The 23,386-nt window shown below is 36.9% G+C and overlaps 2 protein-coding genes across 2 annotated transcripts in view; both read left to right on the top strand.

The window, feature by feature from the left end:
• Positions 1-10,901, top strand: part of INTU (inturned planar cell polarity protein) — a gene marked incomplete at both ends in the record, with an annotated part of 41,221 nt that extends 30,320 nt beyond the window's left edge. The window contains 8 exons of the mRNA XM_084285649.1: positions 9-62; positions 1,440-1,502; positions 2,156-2,377; positions 2,935-3,357; positions 3,901-3,998; positions 4,671-4,860; positions 8,822-8,973; positions 10,790-10,901. Coding sequence (XP_084141775.1) covers positions 9-62; positions 1,440-1,502; positions 2,156-2,377; positions 2,935-3,357; positions 3,901-3,998; positions 4,671-4,860; positions 8,822-8,973; positions 10,790-10,901 — 1,314 coding nt within the window. The remainder of the gene's footprint in view (positions 1-8; positions 63-1,439; positions 1,503-2,155; positions 2,378-2,934; positions 3,358-3,900; positions 3,999-4,670; positions 4,861-8,821; positions 8,974-10,789) is intronic.
• Positions 10,902-14,499: 3,598 nt separating this feature from the next.
• On the top strand, positions 14,500-22,707 carry SLC25A31 (solute carrier family 25 member 31; the record flags this gene model as incomplete). Its single annotated transcript, XM_084286506.1, is given in 10 exon segments — positions 14,500-14,574; positions 14,578-14,631; positions 14,635-14,677; positions 15,806-15,991; positions 19,213-19,331; positions 19,335-19,367; positions 19,622-19,747; positions 22,506-22,518; positions 22,521-22,574; positions 22,577-22,707. Coding segments are annotated over 10 exon segments (834 nt in total).
• Between the last annotated feature and the right edge of the window lie 679 nt (positions 22,708-23,386).

Genomic DNA, 23,386 nt, shown 5'->3' with positions numbered 1-23,386 from the left:
TATTTCAGATGGAAATTGACACAGCACTGAGCGACCTTGAAGCAGCTGATTTTGCAGAACTGGTAAACATTTGTCTTAGTTATTTGCATTGCACAGTATCCCTTTACCTTGCTCATATTCAGTAGCTTAAAAAAGCACTAACTACAAACTCATCCATGTTTTGAAATCAAGTGGGAGTCAAAGTAAAAGTATACTGCATTACTCTTGTTTTAAGACGGATCAATTTTACCCATTTTTATCCTGAATTTTACTCTATGGTTAATGTTACCATATTGTAATCCTCTAGGATTAGTCACTGAGAAACATCATTTACTATAATTTAAGTCCATGGGTTATTTACAAGAACACTCTAATTTCAACATAACTGTTGTTTGTTGTTCCTTTTTCTTTGTATAGAAATTGTCTCCTTCCCAAGCAATTGCGAATAAAACGCAAAGCTTCTGTGGAGCTCAGAGAACTTGAGTTATCAGTTTGAATAAAACAATTACAAGTTATGCATACTTTTAACACTCATAAAGAAGAAGATAGTAATTTACTCGAGTATATGTTCTTTAATTCCTCTACAGGATAGTGAGATGTAAACATATTGAATTTTCAATTTTACTTCTGAAAGAGCTTTCTTAAAATCACATTTCAGAATAATTATGTGTATTTTTAAATTATTATAATTATAATATACCTAATAAAGAATATAATTTTAAAATATTAGGTGTGAAGAACAGGTGCTTGATTTAGTATATTTAGTATAACAATTTGGGACATAGATATTCTTCATTACTAAAAATAGCTAAAGTTGCTTAAAGCTTAAAATATAAATTAGGTAAATGTACAGTCAATGTTTTGAAAGAACAAAAAACAAAATATGGATGAATATTTACAGAAAAGGATGTTTAGGTTGTATTTTAATTCAAAGAAACTGATTGCACCCAATAATTTAAAATATTCTAGACTCCATATAAAGTTAGTCTTCACTGAGACCAGTGGGCATCTAAACTAAAAAAAAAATAACAAATAGGTGTATTTGGGGTAAAATTGCAAATACTGGATAAGAAAATGCTTTGACCTGGAAGTTTTGCTCTAGGAGGGCCTCTGGTGTCAGTAGTTATGCTTCAGTTACTTTGCTGTTAAGAATTGTGAGAATTAGCATATCCTACAAAAATAGTTTATGAATAGATAAACACTGGATAGGAAAACTGAGCATCTTACCTTGAGCTGAAAATTGTTAGAGAAAACTGTAGTGACATGAAAATCTATAATGGAGGCTAAAAACTTTGTATTTCTCTTAACTGCTCAAAATACCGTTATTAATGCCTTTCTGATGCCCTCATGATATAAGAAGTCAAAATACTGAATAAGTCTGATTACAGCTGATTGGAATTAAATGTTTTACTTGTATCACTCAAAAATTCTGAACTAAAAATCCATGCCTTTGTTCACAGTCTGAAGATTACTACGACATGAGAAGATTATATGTGATTATGGGCTCTTGTCTCTTCTACAAGGTAGTATTACTGATTAAGGTCTATAGATTAAGAAAATACAACTTCTAGAAATCTAACCCAGTCACGGAGTAACTCTTTTCAGAACCTTACAAATAGGAGAAATATGTGATTACTTTAAGTGTAATTTTAGTGACACAAAACTCAAACACCATAACAACAAAAAAAGATTTCATGAAGTGAAATGTCCTATATGATCAATAAGGACAAAATACTTGTTTGAAGTTGTCCTACGTAAATTCTGTCATATGACCCATGGATTGAAGAAAGACGGTATTATTAGATTAAAATCACACTTGAATTGATTCAGTGTGATATTCTAACAGTATCTCTTTGTGGGGGCATTGCTATTATTTAATAGAGACAACAGCTCCTCTATTTTTAATGGGTCTTCAAATCAAAGACTTGAAAATTTGGATCAACAGCTTTTTTCTCTTCGACCTTAATTATAAATTTATTTTACTAAATATAGATAATGTATTTGACAATATAAAGAAAGAGAAAGATAACAGTTGTAGCTTTAAGTAATTTATTGTCATCCAATTGATCTTTATGCCAGTAGCATTATGAGAGTAAACTGTCAGCATAATTTTTTTTGCATAGTTTTGTCAGCACATTTCTTACTGAATACGCTTCCTTTTCTGTGTTTAATTAAGGGTTACTTGATCGGTAATCACTTGCCAAAGGAAGATCTTATTGATATAGGTTTATATAGCCGGCACTATTGTCTGTTACCCTTGGCAGCAGAACAGAAGATTGGTCAGTTAGTGATATGGCGGGAGGTATTTCCACAGCATCACATCCAGCCATGTGAAGTGTCAAGTTTTACAGGATACAGAGAACCTGAAGCAAGATACTTCTTATTGATAGTTGGCTTGGTAAGTTAACACCTGCAGTATGCCCTTTCTCCTGTGCTCTGTGTTGGTGTTGGGTATTGTCTGTTGTTCAGTAAGATCATAAATTTACAACTGTTAATTTAGTAATTTTAGAAAATACTCATATTGTAGAAGTTCATGGGATAGAATTTCTCAGGTAGTACAATAATTTCTATGTCTGTAAAGCTTGCAAGTTCTAATAATTCTCGTTACCTTTTCTACTTTCTCACTTCAGTTGAAAATGTTTTTACTTTCATGATTTTGTATTTTCAGATAACTCACTTAAGATTTTTTTAATGTGTTGTGCGTTCTTTTTGCCTTTTTTTAAAGGCAAGTATCTAATGAGTGAGTAAATCATACTCTTTTTTGTTTGCATGTTAACTTAGATAACATGTAAGGAGAAAGATCTCCTTGGACATGATTTGATTAGAAAAATAAAAAACTCCTCTGGGGAGGAGGAAGGACTGCTGAATATTGTGCTGGTTTTTGTCCAAGTATCTGATAAGATATAATGCTATATTTGAAATCAGAGGCTAATGTTGCTACCTCCATGTTTACAGAGACACTTCATGCTGTGTGTTCTGCTAGAGGCAGGAGGCTGTGCATCAAAAGCCATTGGGAATCCAGGACCAGACTGTATATATGTAGATCAGGTCAAAGCCACTATACTTCAGCTGGAAGGAATAGATGCCAGCATAGAGGAAAGGCTAGATTCTCCTTCCATTCCACCTTTATCTTGTGCAGACTGGTTCCTTCCTGCAACACGTGACAAACTGGAGAGCTTGACCACCTCACCCATCCTAAGCAAGATACAAAATGCTTCCAAAACAGTAACTACTCCAGCAAGCAAAAGGACCCTGTTTGGTGACTCATCCTTAACGACACGTAAGCCAAGTCCTACGAGAAGCAGTGGAGGACCTGACCATGGCAATGAAGGTCCCGCAGAAGATGAAAGCAGTAATCCACAAGCTGTAGCTGATCAGGTCTGAGAACAGGGACAAAGCAAATTGTTCAAGGTTCTTCTGGGCTTGGGGGAGGTAGCAATTCTTCTAAAAAATCATGAACTAAAACCAAACAAACAGGGAAAAAAAAAAAAACACACAAGTAAATAAAAATTCAAGAGTTACTGAATTCAGTAGAAAATACTGCTGTCTTGGGAAGCTTTGGGTCAGCCTCACAGCCATCACATTTTTTATTGTGATTATTATCACTTCTAAATATTTGGTTTTCGGATGACTAAATTGGGCACAGCTGTGTTGGAATCAGCAGAAGTAATTGGAGAATATCCCCAAAATAATAATGGTGTAAACAAAAGTGATTATGACAACTTGCTGTACAGTTGTACAACTGTTTCTAATCAATTTCAGCCTAAAATAGACTAAAATACATTTATGTTAGTTGATGCAACTGAGCCTTTTTAAAAGCACTATTTTTTTTTTCTTTTAAATAGGTGATTTCCTGGTTTGATTTTGTTCTTTCCTTACCTTTATTTTGTCTGTTAGTTCATCTATCTATTTGTTTTTCAGGTCACTAGAAAAAAACATACCCTACCAAATCCATTTAATTTAGGAAACCCTAAAAAGAACCTGTCAGAAAAGGATATAGAACTCTTTAATGCTATCAAGTAAGATTTTTTTTATTAAATATTTGATTTTTAAGGTCATACATGCATGGATTTTTGAAGATGCATAGATCACAGAAGTTCTTGCTTACTTTTATTCTAACCAAAATTTTGCTATGCAAGCTCTTAATGGAGTATAAATTAGAAGAGAAGACTTTCTCAAGAATACTTCAGTAGAATGTATCCGTGTCACATAATTATATAACCTTAGAAGCTCAAATAAATGAGTTTTTGGCATGCATACACCTTTTGTGTCCCTGGTGCCACTAAGCACAAAGGACATAGAAGCCATGACCTTCCTTGTTTCTACCTGTTCCTTGTGACAATGCAGTCTGATCTGGTGGTTTTTTTGGGTGCTAAAGAAAGCGTTCCTTTCCTTCAAAGCTTTTATTTCTCCCTTCCCTTTTCTTTTTTGATGAGAAGCTTTGAGATCACAAGCAGAATATCTAACTAGCACCAGACTTGCTTGAAAAATACGTATTTGAGTATAAACAGTCCAAATTAGCAGATTTCCTTGGTATAAAAATAAGCACCTTTCAAATGTGTCCTTTGTTGTATTCCATTGTAGTTACTGGAAAAGACAGGTCTGTTTTAAGGAAAAAAAAGTTTGCATTGTTTAACTGAAATTTCATACAAATGTATTTGAATATTAAATGAATTCTCCTATTTTTGAAGGTTGACATCTGGTCCTGAGAATACCCTCTTCCACTATTTATCTTTGGAAACAATGCAAGGAATCTTTATTACTCCAACTCACAAGGAAGTAGCACAGCTCGGTGGCTCCATCCACCCACAGTTAATCGAGAATTTTCATCGTTGCTGCCTTTCAATTCGCTCAGTTTTTCAGCAGTCCATGAAAAACCAAGTATGAAAGCTTTGTCTTACTTCAGTTTTCCTCTCTATTTACCTTCTCAACTCAGTATTTCAATATCGTTTTCACTTCACTATTTAAAAAAGATCACTGACAGGCAGCTCTTTGTGTGGTAGTTTATAATGCACTTTCACTGTTACGAGAGGGTTCTCTCTCAGAGCATCCAACCATGTGTGCATGTAATTATGGTCAGTCCCTCCAGCCATGCCCTCAAAGTAAGTACTCCATGTATCCAGTATGGTATTTTCTTTTTCTGTTTGATGTTAGGACTCTAACTTAGCAAAAAGTTTCAAATACTGGGTTTAAGAGCTGTAAGAGTGAAAGGGGTCATTTTTTAGTCATATTACTTCTATAAGGAAACTTCACACTGGCAGGAAAAGGAGATGTAGGCCCTCTGTTTTTCACAGAAAATGTTTGATATGAACAGTGATAGTGCAGCCTCCCCTCAGTGCCCTGTCATAGTGTCTGAGCACTGCCCTGAAAACGGCCTCTCTGCAACTGAGAGGGTGTTCATTCTGGGTTTTTGGTCTCTGTGCTACCTGAGATTGCTTAGCCACTTGCCAGACACTAACGTCTCTAATAGTTTGCCCACAGTGGCATCTGTCTAGAAGATGACTGGCTACAATGATCAATTCCTCTTAATTATGCTGCTAAATCATCTCTTGGATTTTAGATCATGTGGGATGGCAGAATAGGTGAGGGGTTTTTTCTCTGTACAAAGATAGCAATTCAGGCTTTGCTCTACAGTTAGGCTGAAGCCCAGTGGCAGCTGCCAGACCTTTACGCGGGTACTAGGAAAAAAAAAAAAAAGATATGATGCCAGCAGCTGCCCTGCCTTGATTTTGGTTACAACTTTCATTTTTCTTCAGATGATCCATTTAAAGTAACACAGTAATAGTAATGCAGAAATCTAAGTAATAGGTATAAGGATCAATTAGAGACACTCAGAACAGACATTTTGCGTTCAATGCGCTTTTTGTTTTTCTAGAAGTCTGGTTTGTTAATTGTGCAGTTGATTTTTACTGACATGAGCCAAATTAGGGTAACATTTCATCCATGATAATTTTGCCATCTATTTAATCCATTTGAAAAAGAGAAATAATGAAATATAAGTGGAATGATGTATACCAGTTGCAACTTTTTAGGTCCTAAAGTGACGATCCAAGTGTGTTAAATGAGAAATGGGGAATAACAGTACAAATTGAATGAATGCCATTTGGAAATATCAGTATAATTTCTCTTCGTGTTTTCTTTAAGTTACTGAAGAAGTCAATTCTGGTTAGACCGTGTCTCATAAATCATCTGGGAATTTTTATTTATTTATTTTTAAGTGTTAGAAAAACGGATTAATTTGGATTGTTCTGTCAACTTCCAGTGACAATGAGGTTTGGCCGAATGGAACATTGGCAATGGGTCTTGTGTTTTGGGCGCTTCTATCAGGAGATCTGGAAACCCTAAAGGAAGCAGAGAGAATACACAAATGTGTCTTATGATCAGATTGCTTTCGTTTACAACTGTTACAAATGTTAAATGGACGGTTTATAATTCAAACCAAAAATACAAATGAAATATGAAAAATAAATAAACAAATCATTCAACTGCTAGGTATAATTCATAAAAACTGAAGAACTCATGCTTAAAAGTGAAAACTTGTGTTTTGGCAATAGGTATCTTGGCATAGGCTTTTCTGGGTTCTTTGGGGCAGCTGTGTTCATTCTGCCCTGAAAGTCAAAAATAATTAAACACATGCTGGAAAACAAAGTTTCTCTTAGAGAAAAATCTAAGAATCTCCTGTAAGCCAGCGTGGTAACAAAAGAATTAATAGTATTTTGACTCTACAAATTGGGGGTAGTTTTGTTGGTTTCAACAATTAAGGCTGAAATTGTCCAGTTGCATTAGAGCATGAGGAAAATGTAAAAGAATGAATAGCAGTTTTCTGTGTTCATAGGGCATGACAAAAAAAAAAAAAATACACTATCATACTGTTTATTCTTTGACATCACATCAGGTAAATATTGTTATGGTTTAGGATTTAGAAAATTGCAGCAATTATGCAAAATTATTGTAATTAGTAATAATTTTTACCAACCTTTTGAGAACTGAAAATTTACCATTTCTAAATATGCACAAAAATGTTGAAAAAAAGAAAAGTTGAAATTGAGCAAAAATAAGTTCTGTAGCTTTAAACCCTATAATATATATGCCTGGATCTAACAGGCAGCTCTGGCCTAATTTTCTTAATCATTGTCACATATTCTTACATTTAAAATCACAAGGAAATAATTCTTTATGCACATAAAAGTACAGAAGTAAATCATGTCCACACTTCTATCCAGTATCCCATCTTAATGCATTATTTTTCTTTAATATTTTCAGTATGCATGTAAGACATGCTAAAATTTAAACAAATGTCCACTTGGAAATTGCATGATAGCAACCCCATTTTTTTGTTGAGGAAAAATCATTAGACAGCATTCTAACATATTCCTTAAATCTCTTCAGTAGCAGCATTAGCAAAAACAGGTTTAATGTTTTATAATATTACATACTAAAGATGCAGTATTGTCATCTATTGTGAAATTTCTTCTACTGTGTGTAGTAATTTAGAATATACTGTATGAATTTAATCCAAAGCATGCTTAGGGAAATTTAAAAGACATTTACTCAAGCAAATATTAGCCATTTTGTTTTCCAAGTACTAAAGTTCATTTTTCTTCAACATTTTGAGAGAGACAGCATAGTTACGGTACTGTGAACATCTTTTCTCTTCTAGACACTCCCCACATTTTCAGTGTTATAGGCACATTGAGATATGTTGGTTTACGCTTCTGCATATGGCAGACAAGTTCCCTATTTCCCTATGTATGTTTTGTTGTTGTTGTTTCCCCCTCCAGGAAAACCTTTTCTTTCCTCTCAGAAGCAACTGATTGGAACAGAAGTTGATTGGCATGGTCGCAATGGAACCAGAGATGCCTCATCTTAACAGTTCTCTTAAAGCAGATTTGTTTCAAAGGGATTTCCACGCATTTCCATAATCTCATCTCACTTCTCATGCTTCAAAAAGAAAATAAGATACAAAGTTTGTTTTTCCACTATGTAGATGTATGCAAAAGAGTAATAAACATCCTTTGACTTCAGGGGGAGAAGAGTTGGACAAGTGACAAACCCTTTCAAAATTTCTCCTCAGCTTATCTCAGTGTCTGTTCCCTTCCCATTTCTGGTAGAAAGAAAAGTAGCTTTATTGGACTTACAGAACTGTTGAGCACGAAGACAGAGCAAAGTAGACTTTGGGCATGCAATTTCATCCTTACAGAATGGATACCAGGGGTTCAGTTCCACACCTGGAACTTCTATAGGTTTTGTTCAAAAGCTCTACATAAAGCATAGCCCTCAAAAAAATAAAATCAACAAAACACATAAAAAAAATGTACAATGCGTTTATACTAAGTATAAGCAACAAAATGCTCTGAGCAAAGTACTTCAACTGTTTGCTTAAAAAAAAAAAAAAGAAACACCTGCCTGACCAAGTTTATTGAATAGGCTTTTAATATCGCAATTCTTAATTAAGAAGGCAAACAAAGAAAGGAAGATGAGAGGGTGAGAGGTTTAACTGTTTAGCACACTGTTTTTAATGAAGCTGTAAGAGCTCAAATATCTTATTAAAGAGAATGTTTTTCAGATAGAAAAAAAAAAAAAAGGATTGTGGAATATACAAAGGAATATACAACCTCCTGATTGCATAATATGGTAAAAAAAAAAAAGCCTTTTTATGCCAAAGTAACAAAATTGTGGAGAAAAGAATCATATAAGCAAAATACTTCTCTTCTAAATCTGGCTTTTTGAAAGCAATATCATTCAGCAGCTTCCTGAAGAAAGCATGTTATAATTATATTTGCTAGTAATTTACGTAAAAAAAAATAATTCTTTACTAACACTTCACCTTTTTTTTTTACAGAAGAAGAAGAAAGGCAGTAAGATTTCAGAATTTAGTACAGCAGATGACGACCTAGATCTGATAAGAGAACATGGAGTTTTGTTTGAGTGCACTCCTGATAACTGGACTGATCAGAAGAAACCACCACCAACAATGAGTTACTGGGTTGTGGGGTAAGTTTAAAGACAAATGTATTTACATGTATTTCTCCCCAAATTTTCCATGTTGAATGTGCCACTGTACTCTTTAGGAAAAAATTTCCCTGTAACAAATCACAGAAATACTCAAGTGGACTCTGATGAGGTAGCTTTGATTTGGGATCTAGGAAGCTGCATTACTATGATGTTCCACCTGGTGTTAAACATAAATGTTGTTAACTTGGGAGCAGCATGATAGTGTGTTAACACCACAGAGCTGGCACAAGGCACAGCACTGCACCGTGCTGCTCTGTGCTCTGCAAACATGCTAAAGTACTGTAATCATACTCTGAACTTGCTTTCAAAGTTCTGCCATTACCACAAATCACAGTCCATTTGCTATGATGTCACTTAATTGATTTTCGTAATGACATACGTGGTTATTGCTACATAGCTAAGCCTTATTTGCCTGACAGAACAGCATTTTGCCCTAGGTATTAAATAGTAATAGTAAGATTTTTTAAAAATAATTAAGTGTAATGAGAAAATAGCATGTATCATCACTTGACAATTAAGAACATAGCAACTCTTATAATTGTTCGAAGCCTAGGCCAGTAAGCCAGTAGCCACCACTTCTTATGTGTTGTTCTGTCCTCTATTGACCGTATTTTTTGTGATGTCTACTTTGTATCTGCATTAAGCAGACAGTCATGTCAAGATCAGTCAGTCAGCAGGATTTTGCCTTCTTTTCTGGATTTATCTTCTATCTTCGGTATTCCTACTAGAAAATAGAAAGAAAAAGGCAAATGGTTGGTGAAGTGGAAGCTATACTTTCACCATATGAAATGATAACTCAGTATGGCTAGGGTGTGAAAGGAAGATAAATGATTACAATTCATTGAATTATGACTGTTGGCTAGTTCAACTATTGCACAAATATGAATGTCTTTAAAATCGGCAAAATATATTTTGAATATGGCATAAGAACTTATTTCTACTGTAATGAGAAGAAATGTCATCCACAGGTAATGATTTTGGCCAGGAATAATAATGCAGAAATCCTCTACTTTTTTTTTTTTTTTTTTTTTTATCTTTTTTTGAACCTGTTTGCCTTTAAGTCAGATGTTTTAAAAGCAAAACAAAAACAACTGAATCTCACAGGGGATTGTACAGAACTGTAGTTTATTTGATAATAAGCGCTATCCTTATCCGTTTGCTTATAAGCGCTATGGGAAAATTAAGAACCTGTCAAATGTCAAGACTGCTGTTGATATCTTTTAAGTAATAACAATAATCTTTCAGTCTCTGCATTATCAGATCATGTGTTACATCTGGGACAATGCATTAATATTTACAGAGCTATATGCTACATTTTAATGCTACACAGAGTTGTGCACAAGTATATGAAGAGCTTTCCTGTTTAGTTCTTTCCCTTGAAGACTGTGTTGGAGTGACATGTAGGAATGTACAGGCCAGTCCGTATTAAATTTAAAAATGAGTAAATATGTAAATACAGGAGCTTGTGCCGAAGTAACCTGATTGCAGCTTGTAGTCCCGAAAGCTGGATTATTGCAAACACAACAGCACCATTGAAATACGTACTAAAAACCTGAATACTGGTTTTCAGGTAGTCTTGAGAAAACTGAACAGAAATTGTTGCTTTAAGAATCTAATACATGAAATCAGTAAGATAATGCAGGAGAGCCACAGCAATTTGCTAGCAGTTTTACGCAGCAATTATTCTTAATGTCATACTGAAACCTTAAGATTACAACCAGAATGTATTGAACGGTCAAAAAGAAAAAGATTGCACCTGTGATTTCTTATTTTTATGTGTTTTGTTGTTTTTCAGGAGACTCTTCCTGCATCCAAAACCTCAGGAGTTTTATGTCTGTTTTCATGACTCGGTCACAGAAGTCGCTGTTGAACTAGCCTTTAAACTGTCCTTTGGTTTAGCTACATAGATGAGCTTCGTGAATATTCAGCCATCCTTGTCGTCTCTTTAAAGTTCTTAAGTATAATGAGAAATTAACTCAACTGTGGTATCCACATATAGCGTATCTTTGAAATGCTTTTAAGAAGGTAAATTGTCATTGTGGTATGACACAGGTGAAACTTCAGAGATGGTTCCAATGACCTCATCAATTGAATACTTTAAAAGTTTTCAGAGAACCAAAGTTTTTATTTTTATATATTGCCAAATTATTTATCCCAATTGTAACTTTATTATATGAAAACCTCACATAATTTGTACGTTCACTGCTGTTCAGTGTACAGTATTCAATATAAAATGATGAGTTGATATCCTCAAAGTGCTCTGTGAATATTTGGCACTCACCGATGGGGAAAAATATATTTACCATTAATGAAAATTTTGTACCTCTAAAGGCATAAAAAATACTGAAGTGTATTCAGTAACATTGTGTTAATCAACACAGAGAAATATTTTAGCAGATTAATGGCATTTAGCCACACAAAACTGATGTCTTACAATTTTTGTCAGTATAGTCTGCTGCACACCCAAGGCCTATAGCGTGAGTGATGTTTTACTTGATTTCATGATTTTTATTGTAAATAACATATTTGTTAAAAAACAATTTTGAGGGCATAAAAAAAGAGGTGCTGAGGGTGATATTTTTGTTTATGCATGGATAGCTACTTTTGTATTATAATCATAATTTCTTAATAAAAATGTTTATTTTTCAAAGACCAGTACAATGCTACTCTATTTTTTTAACTTAACATATTTTCTCTTTTGTTTATTTGAACAGTGTTTGTTTAGCTAAGTCTTCTACAATTTACCACTGGATATTAAAAAAATAATTTAGCTTACATCAGTACAAGGCAAGAGAAGGCAAAGTACTTGCAAAATCAGGAGAAGTCTTCTGCAGAATTCAGCTTTCCTACAAATTGTTGAAAGGTTTGTTATAGACTAGCTGCTCCTACAGCTTTCTGTACTAAAGGTTTAGTTTAAAAGGTATGATTTTGGGCCATTTTTACCCCTAGCCAGCACACTTAGATTTGGCCATCTGCATAGTGTCTCATCACATTCCATGTCAACAGTGCATTTTTTTTTCCTTTCTGCTGCTTCTACTTGGTTTTCCTAAGTGTTTTTCATAAAATGCATGACTAAAATTGCATTTCAAACAATGGGATCAAAAAAATAAAATTAAGTATTTAGAAAAGTAAATTCAGTTCCATAAGCTCTCATGATCAAATCCTTTGATCTTGTTTTAACAAGTAAATTGCACTGTTTAGACTAATTCTAAAATAATCAATCAGACGCCTTTGACTGTTCACTCCCTACAAGTGATTCACAGCTTGGCTTGAATCATTCAACAGTTGCTTTAATTCCAAGCAGTAGAAGTCTTAGGCCTGAAGTTTAAGCATGTGACGGAAGGTTTTATAAATCAGCCCTCTCCAGAATTTATGGCCCCTTGATGAGAAATAGTGTATCAGTTTGAAATGTACAGAGCTGAGTTGCATATAGTGCTTTTGCATTTGTGTTCCCCATCTGTAAATTAAATGATATGAGATATACTGCTTGGGAAAGAAGAAAAAGAAAAAAAAAAAAAAAAAAAAAAGGAACAGTATGGAGTATGGACAATACTTGAATAACACCTTTAAAAAGTCTAAAATAGGAAGGCTTTGAATATTGTGTTTCTCTGTAGATGGTAAAAGGAATACAGAAAAGAAGGCCATCATTATAAACAATGTAAACAAAGACTTAGGTCTAGTTAATTTTGCTAACTTATTAAAAGATTTTTTTTCTAGGTTACTTTGCTGCCAGAGTTGTGGGCTAAACTCTGTTGACTTAATTGTACTAAGTCAATGGTCAATGCAGAAAAAAAACAGTGTGAATATGTAGGTATGTGTGGAGAAAGAGGGAACGGAAGGAAAGAGACTCCTTCAGCAGCAACCAGCTATTTAGATTGGCTTGCTCCTTCACAAGAAACCCCATCTTAAAAAGAATTAATGGCATCTATCAGGATATGGTACAACTTTTATACTCAGTGTCGTTCAGCAATAAAATGTGTTGCAAAATCTGCCTTAATCTTGTTGATACTACACTTAAGGAGACTCTTAACGGTTAATTTGTTCCCCAGCTGAGCATAGACTTGATTTTGTAGATTTTTAAGAGATGTTTAAAAAGAGCCCCAAAGGATAGGACTTAATTTCCTACAGAACACAGATTTTTATGAGCTTTGATACAAATCTTGTAGCATAGTAACTTGCAGGAAGATTATAGCTGTGAATCGTGGTGTATGGAATTAATGTTTAAAGGAACAGATATGGAGAAGCTACTAAAGGAGTTGAACTGGCAGTGTTAAAGTTCAGAAGAAATGCATTTATTTTGTGTTTAAATTATGACTTACAAGAATTATTGGCAAGGCAATGTGTACAAAAAATCAGTGGAGTATCGGGGTTAAAATGACTAATTTCAAGGGAATGCAAGCAATAAAATCATTTTAAAAACATTAATGATTAAAAATGACTGAATAAATATGGTGCTTCATGCCTTTGCTAGTAATAAAGTTTGTAGATACAGGGGTGGTAAAGCAATGAAAGAAAATACTTTCTTGCTATCAGCAGTTCTAGCAGGAATTGACGCTTACGAACTGTAACAGAATGGGTATAAATAACATACTAAATTGTGTTTTGACTTAGTATATATGATGTTCATTAACACACAGTTCAATGGAATCAGCAAATATTCTGGCTTAAACCATTTGTTAGTTGTTCTTTTTCCTGGTTTCTTGTTGTGGGAGAGAGGCCAGTTTCCACAGCTTACAGAATGTTCTGGAAAGTTCCCCAAGTTTCTGTGAAGCTTGCTGACTGCAGTTCAGGGATGGAGGCTATTTAGGAATAAGATTTGTTGCTCTTTGTTCAATTGTGTTTAATATAAAGGTAGCTGTAGGTACATTATAGCAGTGCCATGTTCACTCTCATAGCTTTTGATTCCCAGGTATAGTCTGTGTCCCTTACATGTTCTGCCAGCTGATCACCAAATTGGCCTGAATGATGTGTTTAGGTTGGATATTAGGAAGAACTTCTTTACTGAAAGGGTTGTTAGGCATTAAAATAGGCTGTCCAGGGAAGTGGTTGAGACACCATCCCTGGAGGTCTTTAAAAGATATTTAGATGTAGAGCTTCGTGATGTGGTTTAGTGGAGGACTGGTTAGTGTTAGGTCAGAGGCTGAACTCGGTGATCTTGGAGGTCTCTTGCAACCTAGATGATTCTGTGATTCTGTAACAGGCCTCTTGGTTAACTTTCCCCCTGGCAGCCAACAGGGAAAAAACCTGCCACAGTGTCCACTGAGGGCCTGGATTTCAGTTATCCAGAAAGGTGGCAGAAATGACCAGCCACCAAGGGAGGGCAGTGCCACCCCCCTGCCCCTTGAGGCTGTTAATGGCGGGGTGAAGCCGCGCAGCCACCACTAGGCATTGCCATCTGCCCAGGGGCCACGTTCACGCAGGGACCAGGTGTTTCTGGCCGCCGAGGGTATGGGGTGGAGGTGGGCACCATGGCAGCCCCACAGGGCTAGGGGTCTGCTCGATCCCATGTCCTTCACAAAGGCCCTGCTGGCCAGCAGTGTGGCAGCTGCCATTTCCAAGACAGCCATGGTGCCCATCAAGTGAGTGAAGCTGTTGCTGCAGGTGCAGGCTTCGTCCAAGCAGGTGCAGGCAGACCAGTAGTACAAGGAAGGGCATGATCAACTGCTTTGTGCATATGAGCAAGGTATGGAGCCCAGGAAACAAAAGCTTTTAGAAACACCTCTGTGTCGACAGCAACGGAGAAGCCATCATGGGCTGCATCATGGGCTGCTGGTGTTCAAAGTGGCGTTACCTGGGGAGAGGGTGAGTTTGCCATGGGAGTACCCCCTGGATTTCTGTTTTTTCAGAAAAGGAGTGAAACCTGCAGCCACTGAGTGGTTGTGCATTCATGTGGCATAGTAGCAAAATCGTGCTCAGTGGTTGTGGACAGTATGAAAACATCTTTAATGTTTTCCTTCTGATAGTTTTGCAGAGCACTGCTTATATATTTGACATCCCCATGTTGATGCATATGAAAGTGTACTTGAAGTAAGAAATGAACACCTAGTTTTGACTTTTCTTTATCATTAAGGAGTCTTTACCTTCGCCAATGGTAACAAGATATTTGAATGAAGAGCATGGCTGCGCATTACAGAGATGGCTGTCATCACTGCCTACCCAAATCTAACAGCACTGATCAGAGCCAGCCGCAGTGCAGGTGCGATGTCTGTGTACATTTCTGCATATGCTTCTTCTCACGATTCCCATAACATCTGTTTCTGCATTAGCTCCTCAGCTGCATTTAACATCTTAGTGCATTTTTCTTAGTGTCCAAAGGAATCCTTTTCTTCCTTTAGAAAAAGGATGTAATTACAAAGGCCCTGTGAAGTTTCTCATATGCATATAAACCATTTAGCCATTGCTTTAATGGTGTCTGAGCACCCCCTGTGGAAGCTAAAATGCATAGGCAGGCTACTTCAAGGAAACAGTTTCTACACAGGTGAAATGTTAGCCTGTTTCCAGACTGCAGTTTACACAGGTATCCTTAGCCTTATAAATTTTTGAAGTGAGGACGCTGAAAATGTTTCCCATTTCTCAGCATTATTGCCATTTGTCTTGTAGTTATAGATTTTCTTGTGCTAACACATACATCCATTGGTAAGTGTCAGAATAAATACAAATACCCATAAAGTAAATGTCCTGAAAAGGAATATTTTTGGCCTTTGTTACAGCTCAGACCAAAGTAGAAACAGTGGAAGGAAAGTTGCATGATAGCTTTGGTGTAACATGAACTGTGGAAATGTATTTTAATAATCCATTTCTTTTCCTGTAGGATTTCTCAATTTCTGGCATGGCAATTTGGCAAACGTTATATCATATTTTCCAATACAGGCTCTAAACTTTGCTTTTAAGGACAAGTATAAACTGATTTTCATATCCAAAGTGGATAAAGAAAAACAGGTAAATAATCTATTACTAGATCTGGCCAAGAACCGAGTAGTTCTTTCACTCATGGTTGGTAATTCTTGATAACATGTTGATAGATTTTTTAGTGATAGATTTTTTAGTAGATAGATAGTGTTTTTAAAGCGCACGTGTCTTACTATATAGGTTATTGTTGAGGTAATGAAATCTATGTTTTCATCTTCATTGATTAGTAACCTCATAAGGTGTGTATAAGTGCTTATAACTGCAGTCAAAATTTTCAAAGTTTTGTTCAGGACATACAATTATTTCAAAATTAATCGTTGCAAGTCTTACGTTGTATATTCAAAATCTTGGACGCAGGCACCTGTGTTTCAGGGCTTTGTCAAAAATCCCAGTCACATTTTCACAGTTATGATTGCACAATGGACTCTAATCTCAAAAATATTTATGTTCATGGGTAATCTCACTCATGAAATTACAGCTGTTTTTATTTTCATGCATAAAATTCTTGGGTTGCGTCCCTCAAGCAGAAGTCTGTCTTTATCTATCTTCTTACCTCTCTTTGCATTATTTTCTTGATAATTGTTACTATGCAACTGCCAGAAGAAGCTTTTGGTATTACAGTGCAAGTTTTGCACAAAAGGAGCAGGAAAAGGAGTGGAACAATTTTAGGTTATGCTGACTAATTTTGCAATGTTATGTACTTGAAGAACGTTCTTTAATTTGGATGGATTTTTGTGAAGACACTAGAGGTCAGCACCCAGGGAATTAATTACAAGAAATACAGATCTTGGAATGCAAAGTGTTCATACTGGAATTTGAAAAATTGCATAAAATTCATTCATATCAGAATGGAAAATAAGTTCTTCATCTCTAGTTTTTTCATGTGGAAATAGCTGAAAATCTGCTTTATTTGTGTCTCTTTTAGGTTATCTGTTTTAGAATTTCTTTGGTTAGGTTTTCATAATTTAAACAGAAGTCCAATGATCTGTGGTTTCTCTTGTTGACATTTTTTTCTGCAATGCCAGAAAATGTACTTGCCACAGGCTTTCCTGGTGTTTCTTACCAATGTTGTCAGTCGTTAATGTTTAATTTCTCTGTATTGCATGCAAATTCTTAAGCTGTCTTTTTTCAACTGCACTTTCTTCATATGTAAAGAGTTTAAGGTTGCTGTTTTCTTTCTTTTCTTAACAGTGGAAAAAGTAAAACATGCATGATGTAAATAACAGTGTTTATAGTTCTTCAAATCTCCTTTCCGCCTCCTGGAAATGTTTCCAGATGGCCTACATGTGTATGTGCTTGACTCAAATTTTAGAAACATTCCTTGAATAGCATTCAAGATTAATTTCTTTAGAAGCATATTTAACAAAGTAGCATATGCATTTTTAAAGCTCAGGGTCTTTCTTACATGCTTTGTGCAGGATAGGAAATTGAGAAGACAGTATGGTTGCATGCGTGCTTTTTTTGCTTTCTGGATTATCTTTAAAAAAAAAATAGCTTGTGGAAAGTAAAGTGCAAAGGAACCTCTTTTGAAGAACGCCAGCTGTATCTACATGCCAGACGCTGTTTGTATTGAAGGTAATACAGTGTCGTGGTTCCGCTCGAGTGGGCAGCCGAGCTCCACCACAGCCGCTCTCTCACTCCCCCTCCTCAAAGAGGAATGGGGAGAAAATATGTGAAAAGGGCTCAAGGATTAAGATAAGGACAAGAAAATCACGCAATAATTATTGTAACGGGCAAAACAGACTCGGCATAAGGAGATAGTAAGATTTATTGCCTACAACTAACAAGCAAGAGAAGTGAGAAAACAAAGGAAAAAAAACAAAAGCACCTTCCCCCCATCCACCCTCTTCCACCTCCTCCCCCCGAGCGGCGCAGGGGAACGGGGAATGGGGGTTATGGTCAGTCTACAGCACTTCTTCTCTGCCGCTCCTTCTCGGTCACTCTCGTCCCCTGTGCTGTGGGGTCCCACCCACGGGATGCAGTCCTTGATGAACTGATCCGGCGTGGGCTTCCCACAGGCAGCAGCTCTTCCAGAACTGCTCCAGATATGGGTCCGTACCACGGGGTCCATCCCTCAGGAGAAAACTGCTCCAACCTGGCTCCCCTACGGGCAGCAGCTCCTGCCAGATCACCTGCTCCTGCGTGGGCTCCTCTCCACGGGCTACAGGTCCGGCCCAGAATCTGCTCCGGCAGGGGTCTTCCACAGGCGGCAGCCTCCATTGGTGCAGGGCCACCTGCTCCACCGTGGTCTCCTCCACGGGCTGCAGCGTGGAACCCTGCTCCACCGTGGTACTCCATGGGCTGCAGGGGGACATCCTGCTTCACCATGGTCCTCACCACAGGCCGCAGGGGACTTCTGCTCCGGCGCCTGGAGCACCTCTCCCCCTCCTTCTACACTGACCTTGGCGCAAGGCTGTTCCTCGCTCCTCTCACTCTCCCGGCTGCTGTGTGGCGCAGCGTTTTTTCCCTGTCTTAAATATGCTCTCACAGAGGCGAAAAACAACATCGCTTATTGGCTCGGATCTGGAAAACAATGGGGCCCTTCCCAAACATGGGGCAGCTTCTAGATCTTTCTCACAGAAACCACCCCTATGGCTCCCTGCTACCAAAACCTTGCCACGTAAACCCACTACATACAGGCACAGTCAATCATCTTGAAATTGCAGCTTGCCCCTTCTGCTTGCTACTCAAGTGAGCAACAGTTCGTGTTGGCTGAATTCGTATCTTCAGGATACCTTCAGTATAATAATGTGCATGCTTTGAGAGTTTGAAGTAAGATTGGTTTATTACTTGTTGAGTTTTCACCTGTTGAGAATCCTGTAAATTAGAAGAATGTACAGATATAAAAAGTGGATTTTTTTTTTTTTTTAACTATGTCAGAGCTTATGGCTAGTGTTCTGCTATGGGGAAAAGCTGAAATGAGTAGTACTTACCACATATTTGAGTAAGAATGTGTGGGGAGAAAGTGGAAGCATGGCATTAGGGGGAGAAATCTCAGGAGAGGGTAAGAGAATTCTTACTTCAGTATTTTGATGAATTAGGACAAAAATTAAGTGATAGTTATTTGGCTTGAAAGTGTTTCAGCAGCTGGGTACCAGTATCTGTTTGACTTTTCCTTTAGGTTTATATTTACTGGAATGAGTAGTCTCCATCAGAACTAATAAACTGTCTTCATCCATCCACGTTTTTCTATATTTTCTTAATGTTTTGTTCATAAGTGGAGGAAATAATTGTTCTTCATACTATTTTGATACGTTAAATGTTTCAGTCATAGTACATAACAATGTGAATAAATTTATTTTATATCAGGTGCTGCTGAGCGACAGTTCCAGGGACTTGGTGACTGCATTGTTAAAACTGCAAAGACAGATGGACTTCCTGGCTGGTGCCAGGGTTTTGGCGTTTCAGTACAGGGGATCACTGTATACTGAACCTCATATTTTGGATATTACGATACCATTAAGGTAGCTCTTATGAATCAAAATGCACGTTTTAAATCTGTATCATTTTAAATATTAATTAATTATGAACTAATTAAAGGGTTAGTTATAGCGTTTGTCTTTGCAGTTATGCATGCTTAACAGAGTATATTACTGAAGAGCCAAGTCATTTTACAGTAGGATTAACAACAAAAACGATGGAATTGTTTGCTATCTGCTAGATTGGGCGTGCATTTTACAGACCTAGTGCAGGCTTACGTTTTTGTTTTATTTTGCAGGGATTATTGCCAAATCCAAAACAAACACCACTCATTCTTTCCTTTTTCATTGCTCAAGTTGTGACTGTGTTCTCAGGAATGCTGTCATATCCGTTTGACACTGTCAGGAGACGCATGATGATGCAGGTATGATCTAGCTTATAGTTCTTTTCTGGAAATTACTAGATCTTTGCAGCTTGGCATGCTAACTGGAGTGCTGTATAGCCTTACAGCATGTGAGACTATTCAGAAAAAGAAGGAGAAACAGCTCCAGAAAGAAAAGAAGAAAGATTTGAAATAATGGCATTGCAGGCATCTGGCTAAAAATATGTTCAGTTAACAGCTTGATGAGAGATTTTAGTAGAAAAGTGAGATCTGTTTTTTTTTTCTCCTACTCAGATGCTTGGTATTTGGATTAAGATGGGTCTGTGGGCAGAATAATATGCTTTATTAGTCCAGCTAATACAGTTGGAAGACTAAGCTTTGTGGAATACAGCCATTCTTCATGTGTGAAATAGAATCAATGTTCTGCAAAGCTCAGTATATGCTGGGAATTATTTCTCATCATTTGACTGGATGGGAAAGTATGTTTTTAGCTATCTTGTTGGTAGTTATTAGGTAATTTTACTAGGTAGTTAAGCAGCATTTGAAGTACATTTAATGAAGTATGTTCTCACCATCAAGAGCATCTTTGAATGTGAAATTAAAAAAATAAAATTAAAATGATTGGGACCTTGTTCCCTGCATCACTGAGAAAGTTTTGCCGTCTGATGACAAAAAGGAACATGTACTCTCACTGTACTCCAGAAAATGAAAAGAAAATCAGAACAAATGTTGGCATAGTTGTTTTCAAAATACTCCAGGAGATACTTAGCTTCTTATGTAATGCCTGCATACCTCTGGTAATCTGTCCTAAATCTGTCCCAAATAACATAAATCCATGAAGCTTGTAGTGGACAAACACCATTAGAAAGCACTTCTTCCTTACAAACTAAATATGATTTCACTGTCTTCAGATTCTGCTTTTTCTGCTTAGTGAGCAGTCAGCCTATAGTTAGTGCTGTTCATATTCAGAAGTACTATGTTTCCCAAGGCTGGCCTTACCAAAAAATTGCATGTATTTCTGGTAGTTAACCTACTGCTGGGATAGAGAAGAGCATCAACATTATTAAAAATGTAAAATATATTAAATAAGATAATGGTTTTACTAGGACACAAGAAACAACACAAGATTATTTGGATATGTTGTGGATATGTATGTACTTCAAGTGGTGTCCCTGTTTTTTTACATAGTTTTGAAACCACAGGTACAAATAAAGCTGCTGTTCAGTATGATTTTTATGGTGGTGAAATTAACATTCATACAGAATCAATTTCATATTGTGACACTCATTCTGATCCAAGAGGAAGCCCTGGATTAAATACAGCACTTTCTGTTTCTTCAGTTAAAAATGTATTTGCTAGCTGGGGTAACTTTCTGAAATAATGAGCACAGTACAGTTATTGCATTCAGTAAAAGTTGATTTCTGTCAGCTAGATAACACAAACCGTTACCACATATCCTTTAATTTGCATATATTCATGCAGAGTTAGAATAAGATATTCTAATGCTTTGTAGTTTTATTACTATGGTTTTGGGTTTTTTTTGTTGTTTTTTTTTTTCATTGCTGTATTTCCTGCATTTCTTATATTCAGGAAATCTATAGTGATCTCATACTTTGATGAGAGTCTAGAAGAGACTAGAGGCTTACCTAGGTATAGGAGGTGGATTTGGCTTAAAATGTAACTAATTTAGGTCAAATAATTTACATTAAGTAAATATATATACATATATAACATTATACATATCTATATATACAGTGTTTTGTTTCCAGTAGAATTTCACATAAAGATGTCAGCTTTAGATTAATCTCTCAAAAAAAAAATGTGTATTATGTTTTTGGGAGTGAAGACAAAACTGGTGTCAGTTCCTAATACAGTCCCCAAGACAGACCGCAGTTCTAAACCAGGAATGGTTTGACAATTCACCAGGCACATCCACAAGAAAGCAATCTGTCAGAACAGTCGTGTTACTCTGAGCTATCTAAAAGATGTGTTGCAGTCATTATGCTAGGTTCCACAGCGGGCGATTGCATTTCCCAAGTGCTTTGCTGTGCAGAGCACAACTGTCTGATATTCCTGTGGGCTGTCTTTACTACACTGTTGAATTTTTAAAAATTTAAGAATTGCCGCAACCTCCAGTTGTACTGCACTTGAAAAAGGCAAAGGGAGGGTTCAGAAGTTGAGCACCAACTTGTACAGAAACAGTAATGCCCATGCTCTTGAACATTCACTGCTCCTCATCCCTTCTTTCCTTCACCTGTAAGCACTTGCGGCAGGTTTTAGTCCATGTGCCAAGGTCTCTAACAAATCTTCCTTTTTGCTTTGTTTTCTTTTGTTGAGCAAGTTAATGTTCAAAAATCAAGGTGGGCTAGATCAAAAACTGTACTGTGTGCTCTGTTTTAGCTTTCTTATGCTTTTACATTATTGTGCTAGTCAAAACCTTAACATCATTTTAAACTCATTTTAAACAACAGCTGATGATTGGAAGGAAACAATAAAGCTGTAGAAGTTTTAATAACATTTAAACATTTCAGAGCACCTTTAGGATTAGAATTTAATTCTTAAGCCTTCTACTTGCCCAGTAAAGCTTAAAAGAAGCATCAGAGGAAGGATCACAGCCTTTCTAAATTTAGCTATTGCAACCAGATAAGAGAGCATTACATCAGGTAAATAGTTAAAAGATCTCTGCTGTAGGTGAAACAGGAGGAAAATGTTCCTTAGTGTTCTTTACTGAAGAAAAACAGATTTTGCTAAGCATCTAAGTTTTTTCTCAGTACAGAGCAACAATGATTCGTGTGCACAGTGGGGAGACAATAAAAAACCCTTGACTGCTTTATGGAAATTTACCCGCAAGAGGGGCTTAATGCTTTTTTCATGGAGCATTCTCCAGTATCCTTTGTGCAACAGGAGGAGCCCTAGTGCTAGTTCTTTGTGACAAAATTAAGGAAATTTTTCCTCGTGATGCTTCAGAGTGTTCATTGGGATCTGATGAGAGCAGTGGATGAACACCTGCCTTGTGCACGCAGTGTTCATGATAGCATTCTCACTGAACGTTTAGTTTAACAGTACTGCTTGTGTAACATTTAAGAAATCATTTGGACGTTTTTCCATGTCTGCTTATATAATCAGATATTTTGGTTTGATTTAGGGAACTGAGGAGCACAGTTTTCATTTCCAAGAAACTACCAAGAAACTACCTTGTTTAAAATTCTCAGTGTCAGCATGGTGCTGGTATTAATGTTACAGGTCTGGACTTTCAGCTGGTGGCAGGTACTTGAGCGTGTTGTGGTGACAGCCGCTCACCTGCCGTGTCAGCCCAGCGCGAGTGTAGCTAACATTGCTGCACCACGAACCGCAGTGAAATGAGAGCCTGGCCCTAGGCTGCTGATGTGTTTCAGGGTCAGTTAAGGCACGACAGATCCTTTATTATTATTATTATTATTATTATTATTATTATTATTATTATTATTATTATTATTATTATTATTATTATTTTAAGCCAGCACCAAGAAGTACAGCAGCTCCCTTCTCCTCAAGCCTCACGCTCTGAGCCCCGCACAGCCCCGCCGGCCACCTCACCCCTCAGGTGAGCTCCCCTCCCCCCCCCCCATAGCGGCCGCCGGCCCCTTTAAGGCCCGTGTGGGCGCGCCCCGCCGCAGTGCTGACGCGCGGGCGGGGGGGGCG

The sequence above is a fragment of the Netta rufina genome, assembly GCF_964035555.1.
Source record: "Netta rufina genome assembly, chromosome: 4".
In the NCBI taxonomy this organism is placed as follows: domain Eukaryota; kingdom Metazoa; phylum Chordata; class Aves; order Anseriformes; family Anatidae; genus Netta; species Netta rufina.
Note: the sequence above shows the minus strand (reverse complement) of the source record. Positions and strands in the feature narration are given on the sequence as shown.